Source organism: Chiroxiphia lanceolata, chromosome 3, assembly GCF_009829145.1.
Source record: "Chiroxiphia lanceolata isolate bChiLan1 chromosome 3, bChiLan1.pri, whole genome shotgun sequence".
NCBI classification, from domain to species: Eukaryota; Metazoa; Chordata; class Aves; order Passeriformes; family Pipridae; genus Chiroxiphia; species Chiroxiphia lanceolata.
In genome coordinates, this window is record NC_045639.1 from 84,256,129 (window position 1) to 84,270,888 (window position 14,760).

Genomic DNA, 14,760 nt, shown 5'->3' on the forward strand with positions numbered 1-14,760 from the left:
TTTTAGGCAGAGGTTAGGCAGGATGATTTAAGAGGAACCCCCCGAGTTCTTATAATCAAACTTTAAGCAAGACTGTCCTTTGGGGAGACTAGAGAACTTGATCTTCAAGGGCAGATAAGGAGCAGATGCAGAAGAGAGAAGGTAATCATGTTCTCTACTTCTCGAACCCCCAGTCTTTAAGAACATAATGTCTAGCAGGTTTGGGGGTTTTTCCCCTTTTATCTCTACAGCTCAGAATTCAGAGCTGTAATAGAAGCAAGCAACCACGTGCATGTTACATTTTAATAGTCTGCTTTTTTACTTTCTTTTATTTCTGGTTAGTTGCATAAGGAAAATAAGGGACAGTTCTTATCTTTTAAATATAGCAAAACATAGTAAAACTGTTTTTCTCAAACAGAAAATTAGGAATGATTACATTTTGTAGGTTCTGATTGATCATATTTTGAATTCTCTTCTGTGCTGATCAGATCAGTTTATGTGAATCAGTCACATGTTGCTGTATATGGTTTGCATGGCAAGGTTTTGGTAGCATAGGGGGCTACAAAGGGGGCTTCTATAAGAAGGTGTTAGAAGCTTATTCTATGTCCAACAGAGACAATGTCAGCTGGCTCTGAGACAGATCCACCAATGGCCAAGTTGGAGCCCAGCAGTGATTGCAGTAGTGCCTCTGGAACACCCTACTTAAGAAGGGAGAAAAAACAACCTCTTGTACCTGCAACTGTAGCAGAAGAGAGGGTTGAGAATATGTGTAACAATTCTACATACATCCAGGTCAGTGAAGAAGGAGAGGGTGAAGGTGCTGCAGGTGCCAGAGCAGAGATTGCGACACATGGAGTGACACTGTGGAGCAGATATTCAGCTGCAGCCCCTGTAAGACCCCATGCTGGAGCAGGTGGATGCAGCCAAAGAAGGCTGTGACCCCACGGGAAGCCCATGCAGGAAGAGGCTCCTGGCAGGACCTATGGACCTGTAGAGAGAGAAGCCCATGCTGGAACAGGTTTGCTGGCAGAACTTGTGACCCTGTGAGGGACGCACACTGGAGCAGTTTGTTCTTGAAGGACTGCACCCCATGGAAGGGACCCGGGCTGGAGCAGTTCATGAAGAACTGCAGCCCATAGAAAGGACTCATGTTGGATTCCACACCAGAGCATGGGAAGAGTGTGAGCAGTCCTCCCGAGGAGATAGCAGGGGCAGAGGCAATGTGTGATGAACAGATTCCAGCCCCTGTTCCCTATCCCCCCCTCAGTCGTTTAGAGGTAGAGGTAGAGAAATCAAGAGTGAAGTTGTGCCTAGGAAGAAGGGAGGGGTGGTGGGGAGGTTTTTAAAAATTTGTTTTTATTTCTCATTACCCTACTCTGATTTGATTTGCAATAAATTAAACTAATTTTCCCAAGCTGAGTCCATTTTGCCTGTGACGGTAACTGGTGAGTGATCCCTCCCTGCCTTTATCTCTACTCACAAGCATTTAGTTGTATTTTCTCCCCCCTGTCCAGCTGAACAGGGGAGTGATACAGCAGTTTTGGTGGGCACTTGGCATCCAGTTCTGAAGGGTATGCCTCTTATCATTCTTGGATCTTGACAGTGATTTCTGAACTTTACAGACAAAAAACAACACAAGAGATGTCGTTAATAGTTATTATTGACAAAGATTTTATAGCAAGCCACTCAAAGCCCAGAATCAGGACCCTCAAAGCTACACTCATAGTAGATAAGCACTTAGAGCAAATACAAAGTCTCTGTTCTAAAGAATTGCAGTCTAACATTAGCACTGGCAGAGGCACACAGGTGGGAAAACATCAGCAAACAAAATACTACCAGGAAGAATAACAGGCAGCAGTCATAGTTTCATCAACAGCCTGACTCTTGTAAAGTGTGTTTTGTAGGTCTGGATCCCTTTCCCCACCCACGACGTGGGGCGGCCCAGTTCTAGTTCCATTTCCATCTGAAAAACCATTCCGACGTCTTGAAGGATGGGGAAAGGGAACTCCAGGGGTTTTCTCAGGGTTTTCTTCTGGCCCTGAGGCTGGAGGGGAGAGGTGCCCTCTCCTCCCCCCACGCACGTGGTCCCATGGCAGGCACAGAGACAGCACATCGGCGTGGAGAGGAGGCAAGAGAGAGTTTATTGCTGGGGATGTTACATTTATAGGGTTCAGGAGGATTCACAGAGTAACCAATTAGAAGTCTCAAGGGGCTTACAGGAACACCCAATCACAGGAAGGGGTTAACAAAGGCCAATGGGAAACACCTCAGGACACCTTCCCAGGACATTCCTGAGATAACATTACCGTGGGGGGTGTTGGGAAGAAGAAGCATGTGTTTGCAAAGACCACCAAAAGCCATTTTAAGACATATTTAAACAACAGATTTCCCATATAATGCAGGTTTAGCGCTACATGTAGGCATCACACAGAGGGAGGATTTTTAAGTAATATAATCAGGGTATCTGTGCTTGCTACAGGAAAGTTGTCTCAAGCCTGAGAAGGCATGAAGATGTCTGATTAAAATTGAGTAATACTCTGGGAGATTTAATACATTCTTGGGCAGGATGAGCTCTTTAGCCTCCTGGCAGTCATCCTAGGAGAAGGACAACTCCAATCCCAAACCCGGGCAGATGGAGCTCGCTTAGCCCTGTAAGGCCATCCATCTAAGAGAAGGTCACTCTAATCAAACCTACGTCCTGAGGACCTCACTGCCACCGTCCAAGCTCGCTCGGCCCTGGCAGATGAACCTCAGGATTAAAGGGTGGGTTCAGTTCTGCGCACACTGTGTCTCACCCAAAAAATCCACTGCGCAGGCTTGAAGGCTTTACCCACATGCAAAAAGTCCTGTAGCGACGGGCGAGGGTCGAAACAGCAGGTGAAAGGTGCACTGGGAGCCGCAGACCCAACCCTGCATGCAGGTGGTTCAGGATATTGGTCATTTGAGACTGACTGGAGATGACAGTCTCTTGGGGCAGCACCCTGAACGACCAAGCAGCCTTTTCAAGGACAGCACTGCTTGCTCCACTCAGAGAGGGGCCTAGAAAAGATGGCCTAAACAAAGCTCATCTCCACTTTCACCCGGTTGGTTAACCGCGGGCCAACGGGCATCTTCTTCCAATGCGGTCGCACAAAGAGCAACATGTATTGGCCTCATAAGCCACCAGCGTGCCTGCAGCAAATGTGGATAGTGCCTTCCCAAATCTTCGTTCGCGAAGCCTAGTCATGATGATGAATACTCTGGGAGGGGCCAGCATCAGAGGCTAGTGGGAGGCAGTAATTAACCTGAATATGTGATAAGAAATGGATAAACTACCAAAGGCTTTGAAAGTCATGTAAAGAAAATGTGCTTGTTAGTGAGGTATTAATGGAGGAGTGAGATAAGGAAAGGGCTGTACAAAGAAGGGATGAAGAGAGAAGAAGGTCATGGCCACAACAGCAGGTACGGAACTGTGTGGTAGCATTTGTGTAGGTATAGTGCAACTTCCAAGGCCAGAAAAAAGTAACTGAAGCATTATAGAAACCAGGATGATAGTTTTAGCTGCTAAACCTCCCTAGCTCCACACCACTTTTAAGAAGGGGTGACTTGGGCAATAGGATAACTTCACCTTTGTATTTTTTAGATTCCCAGATGAGGCTGAGGGTTTTGGAATGTAGAAATCCCTTATGATTTAGTGTTCTGTTTTAAACATGAGAGAGGCTGTGGGTCTTGGAGGATGTTCTCCCTCCACCTTCCCAAGGACAGGAGTGTAAGCAGCGCACAGAAGGTCAGGCTCCCATGCAGATGTGTGCTCTCTGCAGGAGCAAGACATGGAGAAGGCATCTTGGAAGTAAGAGGGAGAAAGTTCATCACTAGGATGAAAAGTCATGAACTAAGGGGATGCAGGGACAGATCTGGGCCAAGTCCAAAGAATGTTTGAGAGTGATGAGAAAGCCAAGGAAATCAGAGAGAGCTCCAAATTCTTTATTTTTTATTTTTTTTTTTTTAACAATAGATGCATATTTTTATAGTAGTTGGTAAGAAGACTGCTTAGGTTTGGAAGCCTTGGCTTCCTCTTAAAGAGGTGAACTGTGCACTCATGTACCTTTGCAGAGCTCCTGGAGCGTAGAGATGGAACTATGAGGAGAGTAAGGATTGGGGAAGGGATATAGCAAGATCTTCCCAAGGAAAGGAAGGAAAACCCATGAAATTCACAACTGAAATATAAAAGCTACAAATTACAATTATCTGATTCTGCTTCCACAAACACAGACATGACCATCTGGCAAAAATTCAATCTCAATTTTTTTTTAATCCACTAGCATTTTAAAATCTACACCCAGAACCCAAGGTGTTTTTAAGATCACCTGAAAACCTCTATCTGGGCATGTTCTACCTGAGATCTGAATCCTTTACGACTGACTTCTTCCTGTAATGAAAAGTAAAACATACCTTACTAAACAGAGATCACATCTATGTTTTACAGCTAAGTATTTGCTTCTCCAATAAACACCCTTATACACAAGACATCAACACATGCACTTTTACAAGCTTCTATTAGACTTCTCAGTTAAACAATCTTTGGATAATGAAAAGACTGGGAAAAAAGAAAAGAAATACTAAAATACTAACAATTGCCATACTTCAATGGCACTGACTACAGTTACCCTAAATCACTGGGTCAGTTTTGATCTGGGCTGCTGATTCTGTCTCTGTAGTTCTACTTGATTACTTTGAGAAAAGTCAGATGAGACACATTCTGCTTCCAAGCAGTGGGACATACAACCGCCTTGTGTTTGGCAGAAGCTTATAGTGTCACAATTTTATTTACCTACATCTTCAGGGTCTTTTGATTCTGAGAGTCTTTGTTTTCTTCCCCAAAGAGCTACACATAGAACACTGGTGGGTACTGACGGCCTATGCCAGCTCAATTATTCTTTAGTAGAGTGGACTTCACAGTTAGCAACATCTAGACCAACAGATTCATAACAGCCTTACTCCAAGACCAGATTGTGTTTGATTTAGTTGGTTTACAGAAATTGTCCCTTGTCACCAGATTAAGATCTTCAACTGTGCACTGCTTTGTAAAGTGCTGCTGAGAATTACTGTATGTATCTCAAATCCCTCAAAGGACTTCTTGACCTTGCAAAGCTCTGGTATTTGCATGATGCCATGGCCATTCGCTTTTGCTTTAGTCTTGCTGCCCAATTCTGCTGATGAAAGTAGGCCTACAAGATCTTTGTAGCTTTCAAAATTGCTTCTGTTCCTCAATTTCTGCATGTTGTATGAAGCATCTCTATCTAAGCCTCTTGCTAAGCAGAACAGACAATTAAATTTTGCAATTAAGTCTCATACTGCAAAAGAAACTGTCAACTAGTAAACATCTTTAAAGGAATCAAATTAATGGATGATGCATTTTATTAAATTAGCAGCCCAAATCTGCATGCCAGCAAAAGCTCCTAGCTTCTGATTACCTCCAGGAACAAAGACTCTAGTCTTATAAATAGTGGCAGTGGGCTTAGCATATGTTACCTTCTTTCCTAGATAAATATTAATTAGCCATGCAGAAGAACTAGATCTTTAGTAGGAAGAAATCTTTGCAGATCCCCTCAAATCAATGTTGACATGCTGATTTCACATGGAAAAGACTTGATTCCTAATTTTCAGCAATTTTACTTCTTTACAGTGATTCACTGCATTGCAAAAGTTTCCAGCAAGCCTTGTGCATTAGTAGCTTGTTGCTTTAAAATGTTTTCAGATTTTTTTTTAAACACAAAATTCAGTGTTTTGCTTTTGAAAACTTGGTAGTTGAAATCCCTTTGAAATCAACCCCGGATCCTGAAAGGAGACCCTTACAGATTCCATCCTCTAAAGTAGACAAAGATTTGAACATTCTGAAGTGAGACAAAGCTTTAAACCTGATATAGGTCCATATCTGAAAGTGGAAGATTTATCTTCTGGTAGATCTGAGCACAGAATACGAGACCTTTTTTCATTTGAATCCCTACAGAGTCTAAATGCAGTGTCCTTTGCCTCCATGATGAACAGGTGCTAAAGGTTATGCCACTGACATTTAGTCCTGGTAGACAGCTGTACCTTTATGTACCTTTATGTACCTTTATGTCATACTGTCATGGCTATTCCCTACAGATACCTGTTATATGTTTTATAACAGATATGGGTGGGTCATAATCCACCCTTATTATAGCAGGTAGGTTAAAATCCTTTCAGGTATATAACTGGAAACAGCCTGAACTGAAGGGATGATAATAGAGCCAGATCCTATGGTAGAAAAACAGGCATTTGCACTGATTTTAGTGTGAATTAGAGGCTCCAGGAGCCTCAGACACAAACCACAAAAACAAGAAACCAACAGCCCTTTTCACACAAGCAGTCAATTCTTCTGCTTTGTAATGAAGCATGAGAATTACGGGCAGCGTGCAAGGAGAGGATATGGGGCAGTATTGAAGCAGATTCCCGTGGAGTATCTCCAGGAACATTGTTAAAGAGCAAATGCCACGTAGATGAATGAGGACAGTCACCAACTTCAACTTCTGCCTCCATGAACTGAAATGTGTAAGGATGGGTGCAGTGTCTGGAAATAAAATCCTAGAGACTGTTTAAGATAGGACTGGAGGTGTTTTTTTTTTTTTTTTTTCTCTTGACCTCAGTTGCCTAGTTAGGGTAATTGCATGCTCCTTGGAGGATATCTGGGTACATTTTTCAGCAACTGACCAGTACAGGTTTAGAAACTCGGCGTGTATTTGCACCTATTGAGCCCATGTGTTTCTTTTTCTGGGTCCTTAGAGTAAAAATCAGAGGCCCAGCTGTTCATTACAATTAAATTTCAGTAACTCAAGCTCAGTGATTTTATTTTGACGAGTGACTTAAAAGTGATGGCATTTAAATGGCCTTAGCTGTATTTCAAAGTTAACATTGAGAAACTTCACACGTAAATTAGTGTTATTTGTCTGTTGGCAAACTCAACAAAATACCACTGTGTTGATTTACATAGTGAAGGTTATCTTTGCTAACAGGACTCAGAATTTCATTATTTAAAATATGAGTATGAATCTCATCACAAGTGCAGGAGGCTACAGATATCATTACATACAACTTACCACCTGAGTCAAGAGCAGAGGTGAGGTTTATATTGTGCACTGAGCCCCATGAGCAAATATAACAAAACCCACACAACATTACCTGCAGCCAGGACAGATCTGACTCTATAATGAGTACTTTTCCTTTCTGGTACTTAGGTTTGTTTCTATGTGTTTGTCTTCTCTAATTTATTTATAAGACATTTATGCCATACATGGGCAGTTTTTGAAGCAATAAACCAGTAATAGGCTCAGTTTTCATTGCTGTTTCTATATTTGGGTATTTTAGTACATCAAAATCTGGATATAAGAAGTATTAACAGTCTTATGCCAGCAGAAAGAAATTAATTTTATGCCTGCCTCTGCACAGAAGCCAAAAGCTTCAGGAAACAGGATCTCTTCTCATAAGCATCTTTTCAGATCCAGTTAGGAGAGGGGAAAATAAACAATGAAATGCAAGCTTCCAGGTGCCAGCACAACAGTGTGATATGATCGTTCATGTGGCAATACATATGATTTACAATATGTGTCTGACTAGCACTCCAAGACTGCAGTACTTATTGATAATCTAGGTAGAACCTGGTCCTGCTTTCATGAAGCCTTGGTCTGTGGGAGTCGAGTTGTGACAGGAGGCTATGGGCAGCCTGGCGAGCAGAGAGGAAGAGCAATTTTTTAAAACCTGAGCACCTCTTGTTCTGACACAAATCCTGGGAACCAGCATGCACAGCCTAAAGAAAGCAGCAGTTCCAGTGCCTGGGTGGGGACAAGTCTTCTGCATGCCCCTCCTGCAGTGATATGGGAGGAAGATGGCTTTACTTTCTTGCTGCAGCTGTTCCTAGCCCGAGACCGAAGCCCTGGAGACAAGTATGGGGAATGCTTACTGAACCTGCCCAGGAAGACCAGGTGGGAAGTCAGGTGAAGTCACTACAGAGAGAGCTGGCATGCCCTGGGTGAACATTTTGCTCACCGCTCGCAGGAGTTCTACACAAATAAGTAAGAAACTAGTGAGTATGAGAAGAAAACAAATGAGTGATGAAAAAAGCATCTTCTTGGCAAGACAAAGAGAGAAGCAATGAATGATGATTACTGCTGAATAATAATCCAGAATTAATGGAGAAGGGCAACAGCAAAAGCTGTGCACAGAACACAAACATTTTATCATGAGGATAAACAGTGACATTAGTAGGTTGGCCAAAACTCATCAGTCGTTCACATAATACTTGTCTACATTACACAACATGGCTGACAGCAGTGGCTAAAGCTAGAACACTACCCTTGGAGACTCTATAATTTTATAAGAGCCTTTCCATAAGAGAAAAGCTGTTCCAACACTGAATCAAGGGCTAGGTTTTTCTCTTGTTATTATTGGTGTTTTAAATTTAAATCACTCTCAATACATAGCCCTATTTGGGAAGAATGTTGAGCTACAGAGGCTCGAGGGCAGTTGCCAACTTAAGCACAACTAAATTAAGCCAGAAATGTCAAGCAGAAGTGAAAGCAATATCACACTGTATTAGAAACCAGGATTATAAAATCTTTGCCTATCAAAGAGATCAGAAGAATGTAGATAGCTCTGTATTATTATTTTTAATGCAGTAAAGCCTAGAGGCTCCAATCAATTACCAGGCACCACAAGGAGGTGGTGCTTGCTTGAATACAAGGAGGCACTACAAATAAAAACATGGAAACAGACCAAACACTCTCCACAGACCTTTTGGGAAAACAGAAAGGCTCACTGATATTTTATCTTTCTGTCGGCTCAGTGAATGTAGGCAAACCTTGACTGCCACACTTTCATTAATCCTACCTCACTCCTTGAGAAAGTCTAACTAAAGATCTAGAACTGATTTTACAAAATCTCAAGAACCATCACTGTTTTTTTTGATCTGTGGGTGCTTAGCACATCCCAAGATCGGGGCACCTTGCCCTGTACTGAAATAGGGAGAGAAGGGGCTCTGGCTTTCTATACTACTGGGCAGCCCTGGCTCTTCTTCAGTTCAATGCTTCTCTTTCTACAGTTTCCTCACCCTCTGGGCTACAATGGATTCTCTCTAGCCTCCTTTCGCTGCCTTTCCTTGATCTGCATCCTCTCAGGTGTGCCAGTTCCTCTTGCTCAAGGATGAACAACAGGGCACTGAGGTTTCTCACCCTGCCCATAAGCTCTGTGTCCCAAGCAGAACACTGCAGTACCTGTCCCTGTGTGGTGCCGACCATAGCCCAGGAAGAATGGGGCCTCAGAGAAACTGTTTGCCTTTCCATGACACAGGAAAACAGCCAGACGCAGATATCCAAGACAGAAGTGCTGAGAGTTTGCAGGGAGCTTAGGCAGGCAACAGCATATGTGAACAAACATGCCTGCAGACTAAAAAGCCTTGCCTCCACTTTACTGGCTTTGTCGTGGCATCTTTGGGAGATTTACTCGGGCTGGACCATAGACATTTCACCGAGCTTGGAATTACCCTGACCCAGCAAAAATCAAGCTCGCGCTTCCCTTTGTGTGTAAAACTTTTCTGCGGCTGCGGAGAACAAACACTGGCAGGAGCTGTGGGACCTGGACAAACGTGTGCTCCCGGTGCTCCTCCTGCCCCCACCTCCCGACCGCTGAAGAAACCTGCGGGGCACGTCAGGGCTGCTCAACCGCGGGCGTGCCTTTCCAAGCACACCACGGAAAAAAAAAAAAAAAAAGGAAAAAATATATTAAAAAAATGGAGGGGAGAGGGGCAGGGGATAAGAAAGCCAGAGTCCAGAAGGCACGAGATTACTATAAGTGGAAAGCAGGTGTGTGATGCGGTGGGATGCGCACCCTTACAGCAGCGGAACTCGCCGCGCTGCGCAGCCCCTCGCCCGCCGGGCAGGGCGAGGAAACCGAGCTGCCGGCCCGCTCCGGCTGTGCCCCTGTCCTGCACCGTCTTGGTCGCCCCGGCCCCTCCCGCACGCCCAGCTCCGGCACCCAGCGACACTTGCCACCCGCCGAGGGACGCGGCGGCGGGCAGTACAGCCCCCGAGAAGCCTGGCATCGCCCAGCCCCGCGGCGTAGAGGGCACGGTGCAAAGTGGGATGGGGACAACCGCAGGACCAAGGGGGCACCCACAACACCCAGCGCCATGCCACTCCGAGCCGGGATGGAAGAAGACGGGCTGCCCCCCTGGTGGGGCGGGGAGTGTGCCCGGGCTCCTCCCGACGCCTGCAGGGACAGGGGCGGGGGACAGCGGTGGGGCGGTGCGCGGAGCCGGGGCGGGCCGGCCCCCCCCCGGTCGGACGGCTGGTGGGTGCGGGAGGGAGGGCGGAGGGAGGCGACGGTAGCTCCTCCTCCGAGGGCAGGCGGGCAGCCCGACCGGCAGCGGCACCGGTTGCTCGGTGCCGGCGGAGCCGCGCCGCCCGCTATATAAGAGGCGGCGGCTGCTCGCTGGTCCCTCACACCCGCCCCTGCCCGCGGCTGCCGGCGCTGGGCGGAGGCCGGGCCCCGGCAGCATGGCCCGTGGCGGGGCGCAATGGGAGGTGGTCTCCCACTCTGCCTCCCGCGGACCCTCCTCTTCCTCCTCCTCCTGCTCCTCCCGTACCCGCGGTGGCGGCTGCAAACTTGCTGCGGCGGGCTGCGTGTGAAGGCACAGCCCGGCGGGGCGGCTCCGCTGCCCTCGCAGCCCCCGCCGTCGCGCCCGCAGCCCGGGGGACGAGGCCGCCGCCTGCGGGCATGCGGCGCCGCCGCTGCGCCCGTCGAGACACGGTGTGGAGCCGCGGGCGGCGGGGCTGCGCTTAGGGCCGGCCAGGGCGGGAGCCCCATGTCTGAGGCTCGCCGAGCTCCGCGGGCAGGCGGCGGGGCGATGAGCTGGCGGGGCGAGCGGGCGCGCCTGGCCCCCGGTTTGCCCTGCTCCCTCGCTCGTGGGGAGTGAGGCTCCGCGAAGCCCGCTCGGTGCTCCCGGAAGGGCGGGCAAGCGGGCGGGAGGTGGTGCCGGCGCGGGGATGCTGCAGCCCTCCCCCGGCGCCGACGGGGTCCTGCCGGGGTAGCGGCCCCGCCGTGCCGCGCCGAATCCCGCCGTCTGCGGGGGCGGCGGCCGCGGAGGGATGGAGCCGACCGGCCCCTGCCGGGCGCAGCTGGTGTCCGCCAACGACTCTTACCAAAACTGTAGCGCCGAGGAAGTGATCTACCAAGATGCCACCCCCCTCTCCGGGAAGATCGTGCTCGCCGTCGTCCTGGCGCTGCTCACCCTGGCCACGGTGCTCTCCAACGCCTTTGTCATCGCCACGGTCTACCAGACGAGGAAACTCCACACGCCGGCCAACTATCTGATCGCCTCGTTGGCCGTCACCGACCTCCTCGTTTCCATCCTCGTCATGCCTATCAGCACCGTGTACACTGTGACCGGCAAGTGGAAGCTGGGTCAGATAGTCTGCGATATCTGGCTGTCCTCGGACATCACCTGTTGCACGGCGTCCATCCTGCACCTCTGTGTCATCGCCCTGGACCGCTACTGGGCGATCACCGACGCCGTCGAGTACTCCACGAAACGGACTCCCAAGCGGGCAGCGGGCATGATCGCACTGGTATGGATCTTCTCCATCTGCATTTCCATGCCCCCTTTGTTTTGGCGGCAGGCGAAGGCTGAGGAGGTCTCTCACTGTGTGGTGAACACAGACCACGTCCTCTACACCGTATACTCCACGGTAGGAGCCTTCTACTTCCCCACTCTGCTTCTGATAGCCCTTTACGGGAGGATCTACGTGGAAGCCAGGTCGCGGATTTTGAAGCAGACGCCAAAGAAAGCAGGTAAAAGACTAACGCGGGCTCAGTTAATCACGGACTCCCCGGGGTCGACCTCCTCCGTCACGTCCATAAACTCCAAGGCTCCTGAGGGATCCAGCGAAACGGGCTCCCCCGTGTACATGAACCAGGTGAAGGTGAAGGTCTCGGATGCCCTGCTGGAGAAAAAGAAGCTGACGGCCGCTAGAGAGCGGAAAGCTACAAAGACTTTAGGGATTATTTTAGGAGCCTTTATCGTCTGTTGGCTGCCTTTTTTCATCATCAGCCTGGTATTGCCTATTTGCAAGGACGCTTGCTGGTTCCACATGGCCATCTTTGACTTTTTCACGTGGCTTGGATATCTCAACTCCCTCATTAACCCCGTCATCTATACTATGTCTAACGAAGACTTCAAACAAGCTTTTCACAAACTCATACGTTTCCGATACACAGGTTGAGATGTTGAATGCGATGTGTTCTCCGGGGCAGCCCCCATGCACGCCCGCGCCCGGCGCCACAGGTAGGTCCGCGCTCCGCCGCCTCCTCCCCGGAGAGCCGCGGTGCTCGGGACGGGAAGAGTTGGGGGGGGGGCAGGAAGGGGGAGAGAGGGGGTGCGACCCCACAAATAGCTGGTGTTCAGACCCTTCGCTAGTGGCGGCGAGCAGCGGGGATGCTGCACGCTCCTGACATTTCACTGTGTGTGTGTGTGTGTGTGTGTATGTGTGTCGTGTGTGCCCCCCGCCCCCCAGCTCGTAGGGAGTGACTCAACGGCAATCTGCTTTTTACTCCACCTATTAAACCAGTCTGCCGCCATTTCGCATGCCAATGCCCATGTTTGGGCCAATTAGCGCTAAACGGTACTTGCTTTTCGAGTCCCCGACAGCCGAGCTCCCTGGAGAGCACCGCGGTCGGGCCGGTCCCCGCGGCGTCGCTCCCGGTGCCGCCTCCCGGGCCGATGGGCAGCTGGATGTGCAGCCCCCTTGGCAAACAGTCGTGCAGCCCCGGTGCCCGCGGCGTGTCGTTTTTTGGGTTTTTGGGTTTTTTGCGAGGAGAGGCCCCAGATGAAGGCTACTGGCGAAGTCGAGCCCTACTTCTTTCCGGCCTCCTCACGGCTCCGTCTGCTCCTGCGGGAGCGGAGCCGGCCGCGAGCAGGCGTCCCGAGGGGAAAGCTGCCCCTTAGCCTCCATGAGAGACCTGTCACCTCGGTGTGTCTCTTCACACGCGGAGGGGCTCTGCCTTTCCGCGCCTCGGACAGCAGTGGCTGCCAGCTCATCGCTAAACTGGGCGCCAGGTTCTGCAGAATGCATACATGCCGTTATTGTGATACTTTAATAATTCTGCCAATCTTTTGCTTTTTGTCTGCAGAATCAAGTTGCTATTGTAAAGACCCACTGCTTGAAACTTCCCCAAGCCCAGTTGCCAGACTCATGATGCTGCAAAAACGTCAATACATACTGCCACCAAACTGCTCAGCTCTGCGTTTCAGTGTAATGACTCTGGCAGAGATGCTGTTCCAATAGGCACGCAGATCAGTTGCAAAAAAAGAGGGCAGCCTCGAATCAAGGTTTATAATTCATCTGGAATGAAGAAAAAAGTTTGAGAGTAAACTCCATTTATTTTGCAGGCTTAACTTCTTAATTTGTTCTCCAACCGGTTGTAGGGGTGTGCACAAGAGCACAGTTGTCTCTGTCCGTGTTGGTAGCGTAGTTGTACTTCTGCACATCTGTAATTTCTTTCTTTCAGTGGAAAGAGTTGCTCCCTTCACTTAGGAGGCCAAAAGGAGAAAAAAGCAGCTTTTAAAATAGGAACGTCGCAGTAAATTCTGTAAGTGACTCCTTTAGCTGAACATGTGTGAGAAGTGACAGTGTGCAGAAGTTATATTTGTATTTCAAAACAATAGCAAATGCTCTAGAAACAAAAGTTGTAGACCTCTTCAACTGCACTGCATACCTGTAGTCTGTCCTCATAGCTGACTTTATAAAGTAAATGCTTCTTGATTCTACTCCATTACTCAAGAGCAGAAATCAAGAAGTCCAATGACCTTTTCCATAAACCAGCTGGGAATAGAAGTAGCAGTTTGATGTTGTAACCATGTTTTCCATTTTGTGTTGGTTGCACACCCTTACCGCATGAACCACTGCAAAATTTATAATTCTCTAAGTACTTATATTATTAAGTGTATTTTGTAAAGAAGTGAAGCAGTTTGCCCTTTCAGAAGAGCAATTTCACCTGCAAAATAAATACCCATGAATCATGAATTAACTGATGTTAGTGAAATTTCTTGCCTCTCTACTTCCCCCATTTTTTTTCTTTTTTTCCCCCCTGTCCGCCTCCCCCCCCCTTGGACCTTAAGACAGGTCTATACATACTCAGCAGAGTTTCAGGATATGGTCCACCTGCTGTGATAGAACTGCATTGATTGTTTCTCTTATGTGTAAATGAAAATGAGTATAAACAATAAAACGCTTGACTGTGTTCTCAAGAGTGGTAGCAATTGTGTGATTGAAAGAAGTATTTATTGGTTTATCTGGTTTCTCAGTATTGACTTTTTAGGTAGCACTGATTTGATGAGTCACTCAGGAAAGCAATTGATAGAAGTTGAAATTGTGATCTTCAATCAGTAGGTAATTTTTTAACAGGCAGCTTTAATTGTAACTAGTACTGCTAGGTATAATACTTACTATTTTCATGTAGTGTCAGAATAAAATTTTTAGGGTTTTTTTAACAATATTTTTCTTACTCCTTTAAAAGCAAACAAAACTTATTTTAGCACTTGGTGGATACTGAAGGCAATGTTCTTCTAAAACTCTATGTATGTATTCTAAATGTGGGCTGTTACAAGACTGAAAAAATCTTAAATGGTTTGTCTACCTGCTATTCTTCAGAGAGTCATTCAAGTAATAAGGATTTATTTACCTAACTGACTAGTAAAGAAAGAACCTTGACCCTCTGTGCTTCTGAACT

General features: G+C 47.7%; 1 protein-coding gene across 1 annotated transcript; it reads left to right on the forward strand.

The window, feature by feature from the left end:
• Positions 1-10,503: 10,503 nt before the first annotated feature.
• Positions 10,504-14,278, forward strand: HTR1B (5-hydroxytryptamine receptor 1B). The gene is made up of 2 exons (XM_032684281.1): positions 10,504-12,316; positions 13,162-14,278. The coding sequence occupies exon 1, from the start codon at positions 11,121-11,123 to the stop codon at positions 12,252-12,254; it is 1,134 nt and encodes a 377-aa protein (XP_032540172.1). The 5' UTR covers positions 10,504-11,120; the 3' UTR covers positions 12,255-12,316; positions 13,162-14,278.
• Positions 14,279-14,760: the final 482 nt, after the last annotated feature.